Source organism: Amia ocellicauda, chromosome 21 (assembly GCF_036373705.1).
Source record: "Amia ocellicauda isolate fAmiCal2 chromosome 21, fAmiCal2.hap1, whole genome shotgun sequence".
In the NCBI taxonomy this organism is placed as follows: Eukaryota; Metazoa; Chordata; class Actinopteri; order Amiiformes; family Amiidae; genus Amia; species Amia ocellicauda.
Window position 1 is genome coordinate 22,118,389 of NC_089870.1, and position 19,140 is coordinate 22,137,528.

Below are 19,140 nucleotides of genomic sequence, written 5' to 3' on the forward strand. Positions count from 1 at the left end.
AATTCCAACCACGTGGAGATCGCAGTGGGTCTGTGCTCCTCCCCCAGCGAGAAACAAAAGAGATATATGGCAGTGACCGTGTGTTTGTGTCACCGCGTCGCTCGGCCCGGGTGTTCACTCTCACCTCCAAGCACATGCAGCCCGTGCTCACGAAACTTCTCGCCGTCTCATGGAGGTAACGCCCGTTTCTCCTCATGAGGGGAAGACCAACCACGCACGAAGGCGGCGGCACATCGGTCTATCTAAGATCGAACGCCGGGTTCCTGCTTCTGAGAAAGGCGGTCGTTACTTTGACGTGGCGTTGAAGTTCTGTGAATACGGCTCCTCGGCGCCAAGTCCCACTCCAACCCACACTAACACGACCGCTGGTAACACGGTCTCACCCCCACTGAGAACATCCTCACCCTCCCATTAAGACCCTAACCAAGACGCCCCTCGTTCTCTGTAAACCCCCCAAGATACATCGCAGTATTCCAGCATTCATCTGTTAAAGTGCGGTCTGCTCTTCTCTGTGTCCGTGCCGTTGTGTGTTTTCTGTATGCCAGAAGCTGTGGGTGTGTGTGATTGTGTGAGAGTTTTAATGGGGACCGGGTGCACCCTCTGCAGGTTGGTGTGGAGACAGACCCACAACTCGACCCACACATGACTTGGGGGCATCCGTCCTGGAGTGATGGGGTTCCCGGAGACTGTCATCCCTCATGCTCCGCACTTACGTGGCGTCTCTGCTGCACAGCACCCCCTGGTGGTGGTCTATATTGTTGTGGTGATGGGGTTAAAGGTCACAATGTCCTGCTCAGGTCGGCCAATAGGACCGTCTGCTTCCGCTTCCTTTTCCAGATCTAATTCTGTAACCAAGGTCAGAACTGCAGGGTCCGTTTTATTAGAGATCCGAGACAGTGGAGATAAAACACATGATAGATAACTAAGTGCAGATCTCAGCGTGGGCCTCAGACAGCAGGGCATCGGCCTCTTAGTCCCGATTTCTGTCGCATCTCAAACCCATGCTCACCGAGTCCCTCTCTCCTCCCCCCCACAGACCAGCTCCATTGGCGAGCTCGACGCCGCCTCGCTGCAGAAGCCTGATGCCGGCACCTCCCCGTCTGCGGTGCCCGAGCAAGACGTGAGTCCGGCTGGAGACAACTACCGTTAATCGATCGTCTTGGTCCGATTGGCGTGTTCAACTTTTAACTCTCACTCCCTCTCTTCCCCAGGAGCCAGTCAAGCCCCCCCAGGCCGCCCCAGTGGCTGCATCTCCGGTGTACCAGTCCTCCCTGCTGACGGCGCCAAAGGTATCTGTCCGTCCGTCCACTGGTCGGTCCACTCCAAGTGAAATGGAGGCGAGAGAGAAGACTAGAGTGATCCGTCAGTCTGATCGGGTGTCTGAAGGTGTTCTGCTCTTGTCTTCTAGCCCAAAGCTCACCAGCTGAGCATCAAGACCTTCTCCAGCCCCACACAGTGCACCCACTGCACCTCCCTCATGGTGGGCTTGATCCGCCAGGGCTACGCCTGCGAGGGTGAGTGACAACCTGCGCCCACACACACAAACACACACACACACACACTCTCTCTCTCTCTCTTTCCCTGTGGCTGACCGGCTCCCCTCTCTCTCACAGTCTGCTCCTTCATCTGCCACGTCACCTGCAAGGACAGCGCCCCCCTGGTGTGCCCCATCCCCCCCGAGCAGGCCAAGAGACCCCTGGGCATCGACGTGCAGAGGGGCATTGGGACGGCCTACAAGGGCTTCGTCAGGGTAAGGGCTCCGCAGGCCGGGCTCGGACCTCTCTGTGAGGTGATCGCCAGGGTTCGCTTGCGGTTTTAAAGGATGGGGTTTGTTGTGCTGGTGAGAGAACAGGATGTCGTGTTCTAGTTATCCTGTAACTCGTGTGTTTTGGTCTCCTGTTCTCTCCCACCTCCCGTGTTGCTAATCTTGGGGAGGAGGGTGTCTGTGTGTGCTTGTCCTCCCATGTGACCCGTGTCTCGTCCTCAGATCCCCAAGCCCACGGGTGTGCGCAAGGGCTGGCAGAGGGCCTACGCCGTGGTGTGCGACTGCAAGCTCTTCATGTATGATGTCCCCGAGGGCAAGTCCACGCAGCCGGGCGTGGTGGCCAGCCAGGTGCTGGACCTCAGGTGAGCACCGACCCAACACACACACTGGGACACACAAACACAAAGCACCGAAGCACAGCTGTCTGTCTGTGCTTCTGTAATGTAACGTGTTGATGTTTCAGAGACGAGGAGTTCTCCGTGAGCTCCGTCCTGGCCTCCGATGTCATCCACGCCACCCGGAAGGACGTCCCCTGCATCTTCAGGGTAGGATGGCCGCTGCGGCCGTTGTTGATGTTCATAGTCGTGTATGAAGTAGTGGTAGAATCCCACGTGGGGCTGTGGGTAACGTTCCTGGCCGGTCCCGTCTCTGTGTCCTGTCCTACCACTCTCTCCTGATCGGCACACATTCTGTCCTGACTTACCTGTCCCGTGTTGCCACTCTTGATCCTGACTGACACATGTCCTGACCTGTCCTGTCCCGTTCCTCTGTCCTGTCCTGTCCTGTCCTGTCCTGTCCCGTCTTGGTCCTGTCCTGACTTTCCCCGTCCTCCCCCAGGTGACCTCGTCCCTGCTGAGCTCCCCGGCGCGCACTTGCTCCCTGCTGGTCCTGGCGGAGAGCGAGGTGGAGAAGAGGAAGTGGGTGGGCATCCTGGAGGGGCTGCAGAACATCCTGACCAAGAACAAGCTGCGGAACCGCGTGGTGCACGTGCTGCATGAGGCCTACGACAGCGGCTTGCCCGCCATCAAGAGCACCCTGTCGGCCGCCATCATCGGTGAGCGCTGCGGGGGGGTGGACGTGCGTGTCCGTTGATTTAGTTTGATCACAGTGCGCTGTTCTATCGCTGTCGCAGTAATAAATCCATCTGACTCCTGAATAGCAAAGTGGTCGGAGAGAGAGTTTGCCAGCTCTGCACTTAGAGATAGGTTGAAGAATTAATTTGTGAGGACAGTCTTGTAAATCTCCATCAGAGCGTTGCATTGTGGGGGAACAGAACTCGCAGCGCAGATTTGACCGCAGTACTTTACTAGATTAGAAAACTGGTCGGCAATAAAGGAAATGAGAATAAGGCTGACAGAATGCTTTGAATAATTGTACCGACGGCAGAGGGATGGGATTTGTGCGACAGACCAGTCCAGCACTATGCAAATTCGGAGAGTGCTTTGGTTAATTAAATTTAGAGAACCCAGGCCTGTGTCTCTGACCCCCGATGAATGCAGACTCCACTGCATAGGAGTGGCAGCAACCAGAGCCATGCCACAACAGGATTTAGACAGGAAGTAGAAGTGGGGTTGAGAAGTGGAACAGGAAATGATGAGATGCTGGCTGGGGCGGAGCCTGCACAGTGTGTCGGGTGGGACGGTTCTTTGACTGGGCTTCCCTGTGTCTCCTCAGACCGAGAGCGCATCGCCCTGGGCACAGAGGAGGGCTTGTATGTGGTGGAGGTCACCAGAGACGGTAGGAAGTGTTTTTTTTTGGGGGGGGGGGGTTATTTGTTGTAGCAGTTGCTGTGTGATGTCACGTGTTGCTGAATGATGTCATTAGTAACTTTTCAGTGCCATTTCAGCACAGGCCAGCCAGAACACCTGAGAATAGCCTGGCAGTTCATTCCTAGGTGTGTGTGTGTGTCACTGAGATGCTGACCTGTCCTTGTCCCCCCCCAGTGATCGTGCGCGCCGCCGACTGCAAGAAGGTGCACCAGATCGAGTTGATCCCCAAAGAGAAGATCGTGGTGCTGCTGTGTGGCCGCAACCGCCATGTGCACCTGCACCCCTGGGCGGCGCTGGAGGGCGCGGAGGCCGGCTTCGACATCAAGCTGCCCGAGACCAAGGGCTGCCAGGTGCTGACAACGGGCTGCCTGCGGCCCGGCGGTGCCCCCTGCCTGTTGGCGGCGGTGAAGCGCCAGGTGCTGTGCTACGAGATCCAGAGGACCAAGCCCTTCCACCGCAAGGTGTGGGAGGGCCAGGCGCCGGGCGTGGTGCAGTGGGTGGGGCTCCTGCGCGAGCGGCTGTGCGTGGGGTACCCGTCCGGCTTCTCCCTGCTGGGCCTGCAGGGCGAGGGGCCCCCTGTCAGCCTGGTCAGCCCCTCGGACCCCTCGCTGTCCTTCCTCAGCCAGCAGCCCCTGGATGCCCTGCACGCGCTGGAGGTGGGGACGGGGGAGCTGCTGCTGTGCTTCAGCCAGCTGGGCGTCTACGTGGACCTGCAGGGCCGGCGCTCCCGCACTCAGGAGCTCATGTGGCCGGCGACCCCCGTCGCCTGCAGTACGTGGATTTAAAACTGTCAGTCTGTTTCTCTTTCTCTCGGTCCGTTTCTCTTTCTCTCTCTTTCGGTCTGTTTCTCTTTCTCTCTCTTTGTCTGTTTCTCTTTCTCTCTCTTTGTCTGTTTCTCTTTCTCTCTCTTTTTCGGTCTGTTTCTCTTTCTCTCTCTGTCTGTTTCTCTTTCTCTCTCTTTGTCTGTTTCTCTTTCTCTCTCTTTGTCTGTTTCTCTTTCTCTCTCTTTGTCTGTTTCTCTTTCTCTCTCTTTGTCTTTCTCTTTCTCTCTCTTTGTCTGTTTCTCTTTCTCTTTGTCTCTTTCTCTTTCTGTCTCTGTGTCTCACAGGTGTGCATTTCTCATGGCTGTGTCTGGGGCTGTGGCTCGCGGCCCATGTGTTGTGTGTCCCTTCATCGCGTCTTGTGCATGTCCTCACCCTGTGCTGTCCCCTCCAGGCTCCAACGCCTCCTACCTGACCGTGTACAGCGACTATGGGGTGGACGTCTTCGATGTGAACACCCTGGAGTGGGTCCAGACCGTGTCCCTGAGGAAGGTTGGTACCATGCGGCTACGCCTGATTTTCCATTCGAGTAAAACGCCAGGGTGCGATGTCTGCCTCTCGCAGACAGACAAACGGCTCATTGCTACATGGTACTGCATCAGTCTGTCTCTGTCCGTCTGTCTCTGTGGTCTCTCTGAGGACACTCTCTCTCTCTCCGCAGATCCGACCGCTGAATGTGGAGGGCTCCCTGAACCTGCTGGGCTCAGAGCAACCCCGGCTCATCTACTTCAGCAACAGCTCCTCAGGTGGGTCCCTCCCTCTGTCTCTCTCTCTCTGCCTTCATCAGGGTCCCACCTGTACGGGCTCACCTGGGGCCCTGGAGGACGTCTGCAAATACGAGTGGAACTGAGATCACAGGCGGGGGATGTTGTGATATTGTGGGTGTCTGAGGACGGACCCTCAACTGCAGGACAGGCTGTTCCAGTGGGTGTGGACTGACTGTCCCGTCCTCTCTCCCCACAGAGGTGTCCGAGCTGTCCATCCCCGAGACCTCGGACAGCAGCCGGCGGCTCATGGTGCGAACAAGGAGCAAGAGGAAGTTCCTGTTCAAGGTGCCGGAGGAGGAGCGCATGCAGCAGCGACGGTGAATGGGGCTCCTACACAACTATACACACTGCGCTGAGCACCTCAACACACACACACACACACTACATACTCAGGTCTGAACACCAGCGTTGTGTAGCTGAACACTGTTAGAGCATTAAATAACAAAGGTCACAGGCCGAGATCTATCTGACTCACAAATGTACGTGAGGCTAAGTCACAAATATGTGATTTGTACCTGCATTTACAAGTACAAATTATTTTTATGCGTATTCATATTTTTGGCGGTGATCTCCCTCCATAGAACTGAGGGTTCGAGACCCACGTGAATAACAGTAATGCTGATGCTGGTTGTGAGTGCTGTCTGCGTGTCTCCGCAGTGAGATGCTCCGGGACCCCGAGCTGCGCTCCAAGATGATCTCCCACCCGACCAACTTCAACCACGTCGCTCACATGGGCCCCGGAGACGGCATGCAGGTGCTCATGGACCTGCCTCTGGTAATACCCCGCGGGCCGCCGGGGTGGGGGGTTCAGCCGGGGTTGGCCCATTGACGGGGCAGCCGGGGGGCCGGGTGAAGAGATTTAGGACTCCGGTTGGGGCTTTCGGTGCTCTAAACAGAAAGACGGGTGGGGGGATCTCAGACATACAGACGGACGGACGGACGGCCCCCGGGGTAATAGAACTGGGTATTCCGAGCTCTTTGATGTTACTTCATTTATTTTCCTGCTTTATTTTATCTTGATGTATCCCTATTTCCCCCTCCCGTCTTTCCTTTTTCTGAATTAACTCGTCTCTCTCGTTGCTCTGTCTCTCTCTCTGTGTGGCCCCTCTCTCCGTGGCCCTCTCTCCCTCTCTCTCTTCCTGGTGGCGTAGCAGAGTGAGTTCCCCTCCCCCTCATCCTCTCGACACCATGCTTTGATCTCTCCTCCTACCAACTTTGAGCACGTCTATCACATGAGCCCCGTTTCCGCAGAACTCTATCTCCAGAAAGAGCCTTCCTCCCTGCAAGGCCTGCTCTCCTCCTCCTCCTCCTCTCCTTCCACTACCTCCTTAGGAAGGGTAGGAATAGCTCTCCCTCACACCCCCCCAAACCCCACCCCACCCCACCCCCCTCCTGCCTGATTTCCGCTCTTCTGTGTTTCCACGCTCCATCCGTTTTATTTCTTCTTCTTTTGCGTGTGTTTTGTGTTGCTGTTGCTGTGGTGTAACTATCAAAGCTGCCTCAGAGGTTTGGTGGCCCCCTCTCGTGCTGTGCGCCCCCCATGGGCGATGCATTGGCCATCTGTAGCTCCCAGGACGGAGCTGCCTCCCAACCTGACACAGAGAGAGAGGGATTGAGAGAGAGAACTCCAGCCTTACACCTGAGCAGCAGAAACTGTGCAGCATTTTAACCGTCTTAACCCATTAGTTGTTTAAACTGTCGCTATTACAGTTCAGTGTTGTCTAACTGCAGTTAACAGCGCTGTCACATGGTATAGACTCGTTCTACAGTATGGCTCTGAAGTGTTTCCATGTACTTTGTGTGTGTTTGGCTGGTTCTGGCCAGGATGTGTGTTGTGTTGAGTTCCTCTCCCAGAAAGTCCCCATCTTCGCTGGTATTGTTTTTACTAAATCAACCCCATGCATACGTCTACTGTCCGTATTTCTCGTGGTCTCCGTTAAGATCGACAGAAGTCTGTAGACAAACATGAATCATTGTCATAGCGTGGGGCTGTGTGAGACAGCGTGACTCTGCTGTGCACCCCGCCCGGGCACCACTGATTGTCCGTCTGTGTGTGTGTGCGTGTGCAGAGCGTGCTGCCGTCCTCGCAGGACGACCCGTCCCGGGACAGAGTGCGCCCCGTCTCCAGCATCTCCCGGCAGCAGAGAAGCAAGACCTACATCACACGCACCGCCTCCGGTAAGAGACGCGCCGCCTCCTGAGCACGGACACTGTGGATAGAGCGGGGGGAGCAGACTCCAGTCCTGGGGGGCCGCAGTGTCTGATGGGTTTTGTTCCAACAGGAGATCCCAATTACTCGATTAATGACATGATTGCTAGTCTGACAACACTATTTGGCAGTACTGACAGTTTTACAGTACCAACATTTCAGTAGTCGGTACCAATACCAGTGAAATTTCACGGTACTCAATACCATTTTCGATACCAAAGCAAAACACAAAAATAGGTTAATGTTTTGTTAACTTTGTTAATAAAAGTGTTGTTCAGTAGTTATTTTTGTTATTAGTTCTGCTGCTAATTTGTATTATAAAAGTATGCAACACAAAAAAATGCCATTGAAAAATAATACATATAACTGAGCAACGCTTTTGCTTCAGTTTTGTTTTAACTTAATAAAATCTTAAATAAGTGTTCACTTTAAGCATACATTGCACAACTTCTGCAACTTTTACTTAAAGTTTTTACCAAGTACAAAAAAAACACTAAATAAACAAGCATGCAATAGAATAAATAAAAAACAATTTGACTTGGCGATGAAAAGCTGCTGCAGCTGTTTGCTGTGTATATGCTCGCTGAAGACTCCCATGCTCAACATGCTCTCCCTCAGACGGATTCTGTAAAAAGAAGAGATTTGTAATTTAACAAAAAAAAATCTTATCTAAAAGTTCTGTATTTATGCCATACAGTATAATACCAAATTACCACCATAATACTGTCTGTATTGTCATGTTCTGTTCTAATTAAGTACAATTACAATGCATGTAAAGGCAAAAAATGATGAGTGCTTAATGTCTAACACTCAGTCCACACACGTAAACTCAGCAGATGACTTAGAGAATTTTGTAGAGCTCAAAAATAAAAATATTGAACATCATTTGAAAGAAGTAGTAGAACAACTGCAGACGCTTCATGGGGTTTTTAAAAGTTTGTAGCCAACAGTAATGCAACCAATCAAAACGCTGTTAAACGTAAATATCCTTCCCAAATCCCAACACACACATTTCGGCAAACTATGTGATCTAAAAGCCTCTGTAAAATTAATTAACCCTGTTGTGCCCTCTCCTTTCATATGCCGCAGTATAGCTGTAAAGACGAGTAGGGTTTCGTGACATTGCTAGAGGAAGCCGAGCGTAAGCCGAACCATAAAATAGCCTACATAAACCGTGATGTTTTTGCGATTTAACTCTCTCTAGACATAAAACATTATCATTTGCATTATGGATATGCTTTTAAACTCACCTGCTTTAGTTGCTTGAATAAATCCGGGTGTCTGTCTTTCAGGTGTTTTTATTAAGTTTGATGCGTTTCCTCCTTTCGTCAGAAAATTGCGAAAGCACCGTTTGCAAATTGGATTTGAGGCTGATGAAAAGGGAAACTTCATAGATCAGCAAAAACCTAAGAATTTCCAAACCTGGCTCTTTCCAATTTTCTTTTCAACAAGATTCAGTCTAAGTCGAAAATCAGGTCTAAGTTGAGCCTCCGCAGCAGCAGCTACTTAGCTTGTCGCCATCTTGTGCTTGTTGTGAGCGTTTGCAAGTTCCCGACTCCGAATTCTGGTATCGTAAAAAAAAAAATAGTTTGAGTACCGGTATTTTTGACAACGCTACTCCCAAATGAATTGGGGCTCCGTAGGACCAGGGTTGGAGCCCCATGATGTAGAGGGAGTGACTGTGATTTGAGCCAGTGTGTGGAGATAAAGGAGTGGAGCGGCTGTGTGTTTCCTGTGCACAGATTGACACACGCAGCACACGGCCGGTCTCTTCCTGTGTCGTGGTACATACGTAGATGTTGACTTGGTATCAAGGCGCACAGAGCGACTCTACATTCAGTTCTGAAGAGGTGCGGCCGAGTTGTCCGGTCCTGATGTGTCTGTCTCTGCAGGAGGAGGTGACTTCAGCGGGGCGGTGTCGTCTCGGAACATCTCTGACCCGGACCCAGACTTCGAGAGAGAGGTAAGTGGACCCCCCAACACACAAGCACTCGCACACTCATGCATTTTCAAACACACACAGACGCACCCACCCTGCCAGCACTCCCAGGGTCCTTCACCCTGCTGCTTGTGAAGGCTTCAATCAAGCGATACATCAATTAGCCACCAGTCGTCACACGGTCCTCTCGTGTGACCCGTGGGCTCTTCAGTCCCAGCGCCCCCCGGGCCCTGCGGTTCTCTACACACGTTCCTCGCAGTGTCCCTCACCGGTGTCTCGTCTCTCCGCAGCCCGACTCGGACTCCACCAAACACTCGACCCCCTCCAACAGCTCGAACCCCAGCAGCCCGCCCAGCCCCAACTCGCCCCATCGCAGCCAGCTGACCCTGGACGGCCTGGACCACTCCACCTTCGACGCCTGAGCCCCCCGGCCCCCCAGCGGAGAGGAGAGACGAGGACACGCCTCCCGCCCCCCCACAGGCGCTCCGCCGGAACCGCAGCTGCTGCCAAGTGCCAAGAACCACCCGTTTCATTTTTACTCTTTTCTTTTTGGCCGGTTTGTCTCCCGCTCATCCCGAGAGCGGGCGGCGCTCGGTGCTGCTGTGTGCCGTCCTCCTCGAGAACAACAGGGCCTTCGGTCGGCCCGGGACCGGCCGGATCCAGGGGGCCGGGGTGGTTCCCGTACAGGACACGTTTAGGGGTGAAGAATCATCAGTAGTGTACTTTTAGTGACACCGATATTCTCTTCTTTCTTTAAAAAAGTAATCGCGATGCATTTTTATTTTGTGGCGGAGGGGGAGACGCTGCCAGGACAGTGCGTTGAACTCCAGGGGGCAGGGTGGGCTACAGGAACAGACGCTGCTCTCGCTGGGGGGCTGTCGGTGTGTTGCCGGAGCGCCAGGCTGGCACGGCCCACAGCGTCGGCGTCCGATCCAGGAGGGTGTCCAAGTGACCCATACCGGCCGATCAGCAGGACTGTTTGTTTTTATTAGTAAGCAAGCGGTGCGGACCCTGCGGTGACATCACCGGGGTCTCCCGCTCTCTCACGAAGGGGCGTGAAGGACAATAATTATGATAATGAAGCCCTAATTGTTTTTATGTTGGCGATATGTTCTAAGATGTAAAAAAAAAAATGCAAAACTGAGATCATGACTGTTGATCGATATTCTCCTAAGCGAAGGGTTTTCAGAGCAGACCCCCCCCACCCCCCCGTCTCCCAGAATAATTCGCGCTCCTCCCTGGACCTCGTGGCGTCTCCCTCCCTCTGCGCCGTTTCAAGGAAGAACGGAAGAACATGTGACTGTGTGGGGGGGTCATGTGACTTGTGCATCGCTGTGAATATACCATTTCAAAGGTTTTGTTACGATGTTATAATCTTTTAAATGTAGGTCTCTGCAATAATCGCAGCTATGTATAGATCAAACAGTGCATCGCAAAACACACATTAAAACAATTAAAACCCAATTTTAATCCCAGCTGTGGAGAGGAACACGTGATTTCCTCACACTCTACTCCCGTGTTACTCATAGGATTTAGGCGCTCTGTGCACCCCTAGCCCTGTTCCTCCGTGTAAACGTGCATGAGACGCCCCCCCCATATAACCGCTACTGTTGAATCATGTCGAGAGCAGAAACTGAAACCGGGCGACACGCTCCAGCAGGCGGCGCTGTGCTTGTGTGCGTCTGACTGCCGTGCCCTGTACGCTCAGCCGATTCCAGATGTTTGTGACCATAACTCATTAAAAGAAGTTTGTAATTTAAAAGCCATGGCTGGCATCTCACATCTGTCACGCGTGTGCCTTCAGCGCCACTGTCTGACCGGGCTGCAGTTCCTTCAGAAACACTGGATCGAACTTGTAAGGAATCCGATTGTGCGTCATCCGAATAAGGTCACCCTCTTTCTTATTTTCATTATCGTTCTCCCCCCCACCCCCCTCCTGTTCGGTTTCTCTACGATGGGACTCTTATTAGGCGAGGACACACTGCTGTTTTGTTTCTTTCTGTTGTCGTTTTTTAATTGTAAGTCTGAAGTCTTTGTAATTATTGAGTTGTGAGCAAATTTTTTGAACAGACAATAAAAAAAAGAGGGAGGTACCGAGGTGTGGTGGTGTGTTTGTGTGCGGGTTGTGGTGTGGGGCGGGTGGGGCCCTGTAGGAGAGGCCGTGCAGAGGGTGTGAGCGCAGTAACACACGCACCTGTGTCTTAAATCAGAAACGTTTCTTGGCCAGAATGAAGACAATAAGGACAGAAACGGGCGGCACCGATGGTCTTTAGCCGTGAATCTCTTTAATGCTTGCGGGGCAGTCGGGATCACAGAGGGGGGAGATGCTGATTCGTGCAGAACAGGCACACAATGATTGATCGCAGCACACGTGCAGTATGTTCGTTATGACTGATTGACATATTTAATGGGTCGAGCGCCCGCTCCGATGCGTGTGATTGTGGGGAAGTGCCGGGGTTGTCGTCTGCGGTTCAGGCGTTGAAGTCGGTCTCGTCGTACGCGGGGTTGGAGAAGTGCACCCCAGACTGCGTGAAGGACACGGTGTTGAGGGCGTCGACCCCGTACAGGCCGTCCTGCAGAGAGAGAGAGAGAGACGCGCCATCACTGCCTTCGACATACGCACAGCACAGGCTTCTGGAACAGAGGTGCCAGACTCCAGTCCTGGGGGGCCGCAGTGTCTGCTGGTTTTTGTTCCAACAGGAGAGCCCAGTTACTTCATGAATGTGTAATAAGGTGGGCTTGTCTAAAACTGTCAGGTATCGGCTATAAAAATAAAATGACAATTTGATGACGACTCTAATTTAACCCTTCTCACCAGACTGTGGGTTCAGTTTTATCTAATTAATTAGACCAATTAAGGATTTTAGTCTTATCTGGGTGGAATGGGTGTCCAGTGACCTCTGACAGATGTAATCAATACTGTTCACTAAATGACACCATCAAACTAAACGACTCAGCCTCGCTGGTATAAAGATGGGAAAACTGACTACAGTGCGTCTGATCCAGATGGGTGTGACGGTGGCGCCCTCTGCTGGGTGGTGCTTTAAAATGTCTCAGTAAGAGGGATGGTCTCTGCTGAACTTGTGAAAAGCGTCACTGAAGCAAGGCAGGGATTTACACAATGATTTTTTTGCTCTTGTGCAGTTGTCTGGGCGTGTGAGTGGAGGGGCAGGACACGTCTGATTGTAGGGGGGGGGTGGATGCATGCAGAACTCACTGCGGACGGGCCGCCGTCGGGTTTGTCAAACATGGGGTTGTCGAAGCCGATGTCCGCAGGCCCCCCCAGGTCCTCGATGTCATCGCCTTTACGCCAGGAGGGCAGGGAGGGCATCCTGAGAGACCGAGAGAGGGAGGGACAGGCTGTCACACACGGGACCAGCACAGGGAGAGTGACACACACACCCCTACACCCACACGCACCCCTCTTACCGGATCGTGCCGCGCCGCCACAGGAAGCCCAGGAGCAGCAGTGCAGCCAGGAGCAGCAGCACCCCGATCACTGCGCCGGCCACCACACCCCCATCGCTGCCACTGCCGCTGTCTGAGGAGGCCTGGAGCTCCGCCTGCGTGATGCCCAGGTGCCAGCCTGTGAGAGCCACACCATCAGTGGCGAGACACACTGCGTCTGCGAGTCTGAGTCTGTGGGTCGGAGGCTGCGAGTCTCCGAGAGATTCATAGACTAAGATCCACCGAGAGACGCACACAGAGAGACTCGGACACCCAGACACTGAGAGACTCACAGAGACTCAGAGGGACACCGAGAGATTTGCAGCCTCAGACACCGAGACACACACACACTCACACACACATCCCCCTGAACAATCAACACCTACACCCTGCCTTTCTGCGCTTTTAATTTGCAGCTCTGCCCCGGCCTGTCAGTGATTGTGCGTCTCTGAAAGAGCGTGTGGTCGGGTCACTGCCCTATGGCCGAATCTTCAGCAGACCAGACCCGTAGGGGGGTGTGTGTGTGTAACTGTACCTTGCGACAGAGCGTCTTCCACGATGCTGTGGGCCAAAGACTCGGCCACCGCCCCCGGGCCGGACCCCGGCTCCGGGTCCAGCAGGGCCACCTGGATCTGCGGCGGCCCCTGCCGAGGGATCAGTCCCAGGAGCCACCGCGGCCGGGAGACCTTGGACACGGCCATCCGCACCGCGCGGTACACCGGCTACGGGAGCGGGAGAGAAGGAGTGATCTTTTTGACGGTTGTAAAATCAGCCTCTTCCACGGTGAGGCTCTGCTGTTTGCACCGTTTCCAGTTCTTCTTCACTAGTGTGTTTGACTGGGCGGGGTTTTTGAACAGACAATAAAAACGGAGGGAGGGACCGGTTGTAACGCTGTGTGTTTCAGGAGCGGAGTTGTTCTCACCTGAGCCAGGAAGAGGTGCTGCAGGCGCTGGCGATATGAGTCCAGACGGAAGTCGGGGGAGAACTGCAGCATGACGATTGCACCTGGAACACAGCCGCACAACACGCGTGTGCACAGAGAGAGCAGATGTGTAATGTGTATTTTTCACTTATTTTACTTCCAATTTCAAATCCTGCTTCCATTCCCGTCTCAGTGACTGGTCGGAGTTGGGGGGCCTGGTCTCTGCAGGCGTCTCATGGGGTGGGTTTGGTACAATTAACTGCTCTTAATTTACTCATGTCATCAGAGAGAGAAACTGAGAAAGAAGTCAGAGTGAAACAGGCCCAGCAAGAGGAACATTTGTTCACCGTTTCTCTCGACACCTGTCCTGCGGTCGCATCAGTGGAGCACCCTGGACTCTCGGGGGGACAGAAACTCAGACCCGAGAGAATCTGAGGGAGAGAGCGAGAGCAAGAGAAAGGAGGGGGTGGACTATAAGAGACGGCAGACGAGAGCAAATCAGTGAAGAGGAGGATGAGGGAGGGTGAGGGCGAGGCAGCTGCTCACCACAGATGTCGCAGCAGTGTCCGGCGGGTCTGAGGGGCTTCTTGCAGTCCAGCTGGGGACAGGGGCCTCGCTGTCTCACTGCCGCACAGATCCGCTCGTGGTTCTGATGGGAAACAACACTGTAAGTGTGGAGTAACAGTCCAGCAGTAACACAGAGCACTGTCACCCTGTTGGGCTGTTACTCCACACTTACACAGAGAGCACCGTCACCCTGTAACAGGCAGACATCGCCCTCTTGTGGTCCCAGTTGGGAACTGCTCTACAGTGCTTCAGTATTCGATGGCAGTGTGGTGGGACACCGAGTTGAATTGAGGCGGGGTGTGGGGTTGAGGGTGGCTGATGCCGGGGGGGGGGCGGTACTCACCGCAGAGTTGCCACACTCGCAGCCCGTGGGGTCTCCGCAGCCGGCGCCGCTCACCTGGGGGGCGGAGTCTCCGTGGATCTGCAGCTGGCCCAAGCGAGAGCGCAGGTACCGGGTCAGCTCGGCATCACTGAGGAACCGCTGCGAGCACGGAGAGAGAGGGGTTAATCCTGCCCCGGCTCGGCCCGTCTCTCCCTCCAGCCCCGCCCCGCCCCGCCCCGCCCCTCACCTGGCCCAGCACCGACAGGCTGCGCAGCGGGACGAGCGGTCGGTCCGAGGAGGCGTCGACGCGGAAGGACGAGTCTCCGCGGAAGACGACGTCGTCGGTCTGGCAGGGCACGCTCTCCTCGTGCACAGAGAACAGGAAGTTGCCCCTCTCCAGCCCCTCCGAGGAGTCGGCCGCCTGCCAGAGCGGGGGGTCGAACCACTGCCACCGGTCCGAGTCCTTGAAGGACACAGTCTGGCCTGTGGAGTGATGGACACGGACGGACAGACAGACAGACAGACGACAGGACACGCACAGAAACAGACAGACAGTTAGTGCATGAGTGACAGAGAGCGAGGGCTTGGTTACAACACACACGCACACCGGCTCAGACTCACCCCCCTCACAGCCCGGGTCCCGGCCCGCGCTCGCCACCAGGCCCGAGTCCGGCGCCAGCAGGATCTCCCCGTCCAGCGGCAGCGTCTGCGGACAAACGGGCTGTGAGCCGCGCTTCAGCACAGACACTGTACTCATTATTATCATCATCAGCCGGGGAGACGTCCACTTTACACCAGACATCTGACAGCATGCATGCAGAGAGCACAGTGATACAATCAGGACAAACACACAACCCAGCACAACGAGCGAACGGGTGCAGACACAACAGGCCCAGGTGGGAGCTAAAGAGGGGCAGGAGGGATGAGATTTTCATTTTCTATTTATCTTGAAAGACAGGATAGAGAGAGGGAGTCTTTCCACAGCTGGAAGGACGGGCGTGTAGTGGTTTTAATAAATCCCAGGATCCACCGTTGAAGAACAAGTTTATTACAGAAAACAAATACAGGTTAACCTGGAGCTCTCCTCTCACGTGAAGTGAAGAAAAGAACTAGCGATGCGAGTTGGAAGAAGCCTTTGTGTTTCTTGTGTCTATTGGAAGCGATCTCATTAAAATCCAGTTGTACAGGTTTTCAGGTTAGCACATGCAGTCATTGATTAAGTCTCCAAGAGATTGAAAATACAGAAGACTGGTTGGTTAGTTAAAGTGCCCTCTCAGGCAGCAGTGGGCCAAGTTTTCAGAAGATAATGGCTTTATACATTTCAAGAAACGATGATCCTTAAGGCGGAGACAGGGTAACAGGCTTTTTGTAGATTTCTGTAGCATTTGGCGTTTGTTAAAGCATTTTCATCTGTAGTTTCGTACCAAACTTAATTGTATTTGCTCCTTTTTGGGGGCTACTTTAAAGAAATGATTGCTTCATAGACAAAACTGAAAATTAATGATTGTCTTATTAATTTTCAGTTTTCTCTATGAAGCAAAGAATATAAAGTAAATATTCCCACTACAGGCAGCTCTTCTCCAGTGAGAGGGAAGTGTGCGCAGCGACCGACAGGTCAGAGTGACCGTGAGAGTCCACTGCTCCGGCCCGGCGGCCACAAACACCGTGATACCCCCCCACCACCACCAGACAGACTCAATGACAGTGTCCAGTCGAGAGGAGCCCATTCGCCCCATCGTGCTCGTTTGGTGTCCATTAATAACTAAGTGATCAAGGATCCTATCCAGTCTGTTTTTGAATGTTCCCACATTGTCTCTTCAGCCACATCGCTGGGGAGTTTGTTCAGATTGTGACGCCTCTCTGTGTGAAGAAGTGTCTCCTGTTTTCTGTCTTGAATGCCTTGAAGCCCAATTTCCATTTGTGTCCCCGGGTGCGTGTGTCCCTGCTGATCTGGAAAAGCTCCTCTGGTTTGATGTGGTCGATGCCTTTCATGATTTTGAAGACTTGGATCAAGTCCCCACGTAGTCTCCTCTGAGGAACTGAACCTTTTCACCCTGGAACAGTCTCATTTCTTTCTGGTTTGGTTTGAACAGCCTCAATGTGTTTTCTTCATGAGCCTGTTTTCAGTTGCGTTAAGGGACTTTCGCCCACAGACAGGCTGACACCGACACGCTCCGGGTCCGGCCTGCTGCCTGGCCGAGGGAGGAGGATGAGGAGGAAGGGGGCGAGCTGCGCAGAGACGGGGCTTTCGGTGTCGTCCCAGAGGGGTCGGCTCAGTCACAACGAAAGTGAAAAGGGTTTAGGAAGGGGGTTGAAAGTTACCTTGAAAGAGCAGGGAGTCATACTGAGGGTCAGATATCAGATGGGGGCTCGTGTTCTGAGCGGATCTCTGCGGCCCGATCCCTCATCTCTCTCTCTCTACCACCCCCGATCAGGAACCACTAGACCGATTCACGTCTGCGTTAGAAACCTCTGACTCAGAGCAAAACCTGAAGACGCTCATCTCAGCACGCGGGTGAAACCGTCGCAGTGGAGCTGTCAGAGCCCGTGTGGATTGGAGACGGGCCCTGATGACAGGAGGAGTGTGGCTCCTCGGCAAACCCCAGCACTAGGGATGAAGTCCGATTACTGCTGATCTCACCAAAACAGAAAATGAAAGAGCCTGTATTTAAAGAGGTGTGGTCTCTATTCGCTGGAAAGCAAACAAAACGCAACAACACAACAGAGGAACCCACAGCTTGTTTCACTCTGAACAAGAACACACGAAGGCCAGGCCTGTCGGTTAACAAACCTCATCCCACGAGATTCACTGTTTACATGTCACATTCACAGGCCGATGCTTCTACACTCCCTGCCGTGTCAAATCACTTCACGTCTGGTTTGCCCGTTGATCAGCTCTGTGCCAAACCCAGTGCATGCTGTGCTCTGGGAGGCGTTGGTGCCGCGGGGCATCGAGACAGGCTTTGAGGAAGGTGTTCAGTGGGTTGGCTACTCGTGGGAAGTCAGGGTCGGCGTTAGTTCATAGGGCCAAACACGTGACCCGAGTGACGCTATGTTAGAGCTCTGACAGTAATTACAACACGCAGAGAGGCGCGGCTCCCACAGGGCCTCAGCAGAGTGGAAGGGCGCGGCAGGTGAGAGACCGGGAGGAGGGAGGGGGCAGAGACAGGCAGGGTAAGTGGAGCTGCTGTCCTACACAGGAGACTCCCACACGGTCCTGCTGTCAGCGCCACAGAGCCACAGGGGCGGTGTTTTGGTATTGGAGCTGGTACTCACCATTTCCAAGATGGAGTGGAGCGCCTGCACGAACACCGCCACCTTCTGTAAGCGAGAAGTACAGCCAGGAGTAAATGCAATAAGAATAAATAATTCATTAAAATACATACGTGCATTACACGCACACACACGCACCTTGTGAGGTGCAAACACCACCCTGTCGTCGGCGCAGGGCACTCTCTCCGGGTCCCAGTTCGTCTGGTTGTTGAAATTGGTGTCGGGAACCCACTGCTTGTACAGCGCGCTGGAGGCACCTAGAGAGAGCGGCACAGCGTCACCCTGCGACGCGCCCACAGTCCGGGCACAGGACACACGGCACAGTACGCTCGGCCCACCCCAGGGGGCAGCGGACCCCCCACTCCGGTGTGCATCTCGGCACGACACACAGAGGCACACGGAGCGTACAAAGTGCACGGACATCATCTGGATAAGAGGTCAGATGAAGTAAACAGATTGAGGAGTCGGGGGGGATTGAAACAAAACGAATTGCTGTAGTTCGATATTTCAGGCCACTGTCCGTGCGTCCAGCTCGGTCCACAGGGATAGTTATCCCCCCCCAGCAGGACCCCTGCCCTGACCCAGCGCTGCCCACAGGCTGTTGTGTGAAGTGTGTGATACTCTGAGTAACAGCCCTAAACTGCAGCGCTTCAACAACTGCCACCAAGAATCCAATTCATAACAAGAATATTAAATTCAGTCATCCTTTTTAAATCCCGGCAGTTTAGATGCGAGTGCGTTTCTCTCTACAGGACAGTCTGGTGGTCAGAGGCACTGGGCCCGTCTCTCCACTGTGTGACAGACAGAGACCCTGAAGACCAGATAACACTCAGAGACCCGGCCCGGCTGAGCTACAGCTACAACCCACCAACCATACATCTGGTAATTACACCCGCCCGCCCACACACCCGGGCACGGAGATCGGCCAATAACGATAGTAGACGGGCACTTACCGAGCAGGCCGAGGAACACAGCCAGCCAGAGAGACATCTTGAGGGTCTGCTCTCCTCTCAGGGCCCGCAGGCTGAACTCTGAGCCGTTCCCGCAGCGCGGCGGTCATGTGAGCCGGTTAAAGATGAACGGGGCCGCGGTGAACATTAAGCTTTACGGCCTGAGACGCTGTCAAACATTCACAGCCCGGCTGAGAGGATCTGCAGGAGACGGGGCCGAGTGTGGGATCGAACACTGATCCCTGCGCTCCACCGCAGGAACACGTGCAGTGATATCATTTATAAACCAGAGCCCCTTTATAACATGCAAATAGGGGCCCAAAAGGAAAAGTGTCCCCTATAGAGTCGTAGTGTGGTGTAGTGCAGTAAAGTTGTGGTGAAATTGTGTA

The 19,140-nt window shown here is 53.9% G+C and overlaps 2 protein-coding genes across 6 annotated transcripts in view; one reads left to right on the forward strand and one right to left on the reverse strand.

Moving 5' to 3' along the window:
* cdc42bpb (CDC42 binding protein kinase beta (DMPK-like)) overlaps nt 1–11,363 on the forward strand; it is a 44,716-nt gene extending 33,353 nt beyond the window's left edge. For 2 of the 3 annotated variants that reach the window (XM_066694991.1, XM_066694992.1), the window contains 16 exons: nt 1,037–1,120; nt 1,212–1,289; nt 1,409–1,514; nt 1,614–1,750; nt 1,988–2,127; nt 2,229–2,310; nt 2,603–2,819; nt 3,440–3,502; nt 3,709–4,305; nt 4,750–4,847; nt 5,017–5,101; nt 5,319–5,439; nt 5,780–5,897; nt 7,192–7,300; nt 9,224–9,294; nt 9,561–11,363. In XM_066694991.1, coding sequence (XP_066551088.1) covers nt 1,037–1,120; nt 1,212–1,289; nt 1,409–1,514; nt 1,614–1,750; nt 1,988–2,127; nt 2,229–2,310; nt 2,603–2,819; nt 3,440–3,502; nt 3,709–4,305; nt 4,750–4,847; nt 5,017–5,101; nt 5,319–5,439; nt 5,780–5,897; nt 7,192–7,300; nt 9,224–9,294; nt 9,561–9,692 — 2,238 coding nt within the window. In that variant the 3' untranslated portion in view covers nt 9,693–11,363. Of the gene's footprint in view, nt 1–1,036; nt 1,121–1,211; nt 1,290–1,408; nt 1,515–1,613; nt 1,751–1,987; nt 2,128–2,228; nt 2,311–2,602; nt 2,820–3,439; nt 3,503–3,708; nt 4,306–4,749; nt 4,848–5,016; nt 5,102–5,318; nt 5,440–5,779; nt 5,898–6,273; nt 6,538–7,191; nt 7,301–9,223; nt 9,295–9,560 lie in introns of those variants that run through there. The other variant, XM_066694993.1, reaches the window with a different exon arrangement.
* A 170-nt stretch (nt 11,364–11,533) lies between these two features.
* On the reverse strand, nt 11,534–18,853 carry amn (amnion associated transmembrane protein). Of its 3 annotated transcripts, none has more exons than XM_066694995.1 (12): nt 18,755–18,853; nt 17,940–18,058; nt 17,805–17,849; nt 15,150–15,234; nt 14,776–15,011; nt 14,550–14,687; nt 14,186–14,288; nt 13,640–13,722; nt 13,253–13,439; nt 12,700–12,856; nt 12,488–12,602; nt 11,534–11,843 (listed from the first exon to the last, which is right to left on the reverse strand). In XM_066694995.1, the coding sequence occupies exons 1-12, from the start codon at nt 18,789–18,791 to the stop codon at nt 11,742–11,744; spliced, it is 1,407 nt and encodes a 468-aa protein (XP_066551092.1). In that variant the 5' UTR covers nt 18,792–18,853; the 3' UTR covers nt 11,534–11,741. The 3 variants fall into 3 exon arrangements, with proteins under 3 accessions (XP_066551092.1, XP_066551091.1, XP_066551093.1); XM_066694994.1 differs by having other exon boundaries at nt 14,604–14,687; nt 15,150–15,330; XM_066694996.1 differs by having other exon boundaries at nt 15,150–15,330; nt 18,755–18,850.
* Between the last annotated feature and the right edge of the window lie 287 nt (nt 18,854–19,140).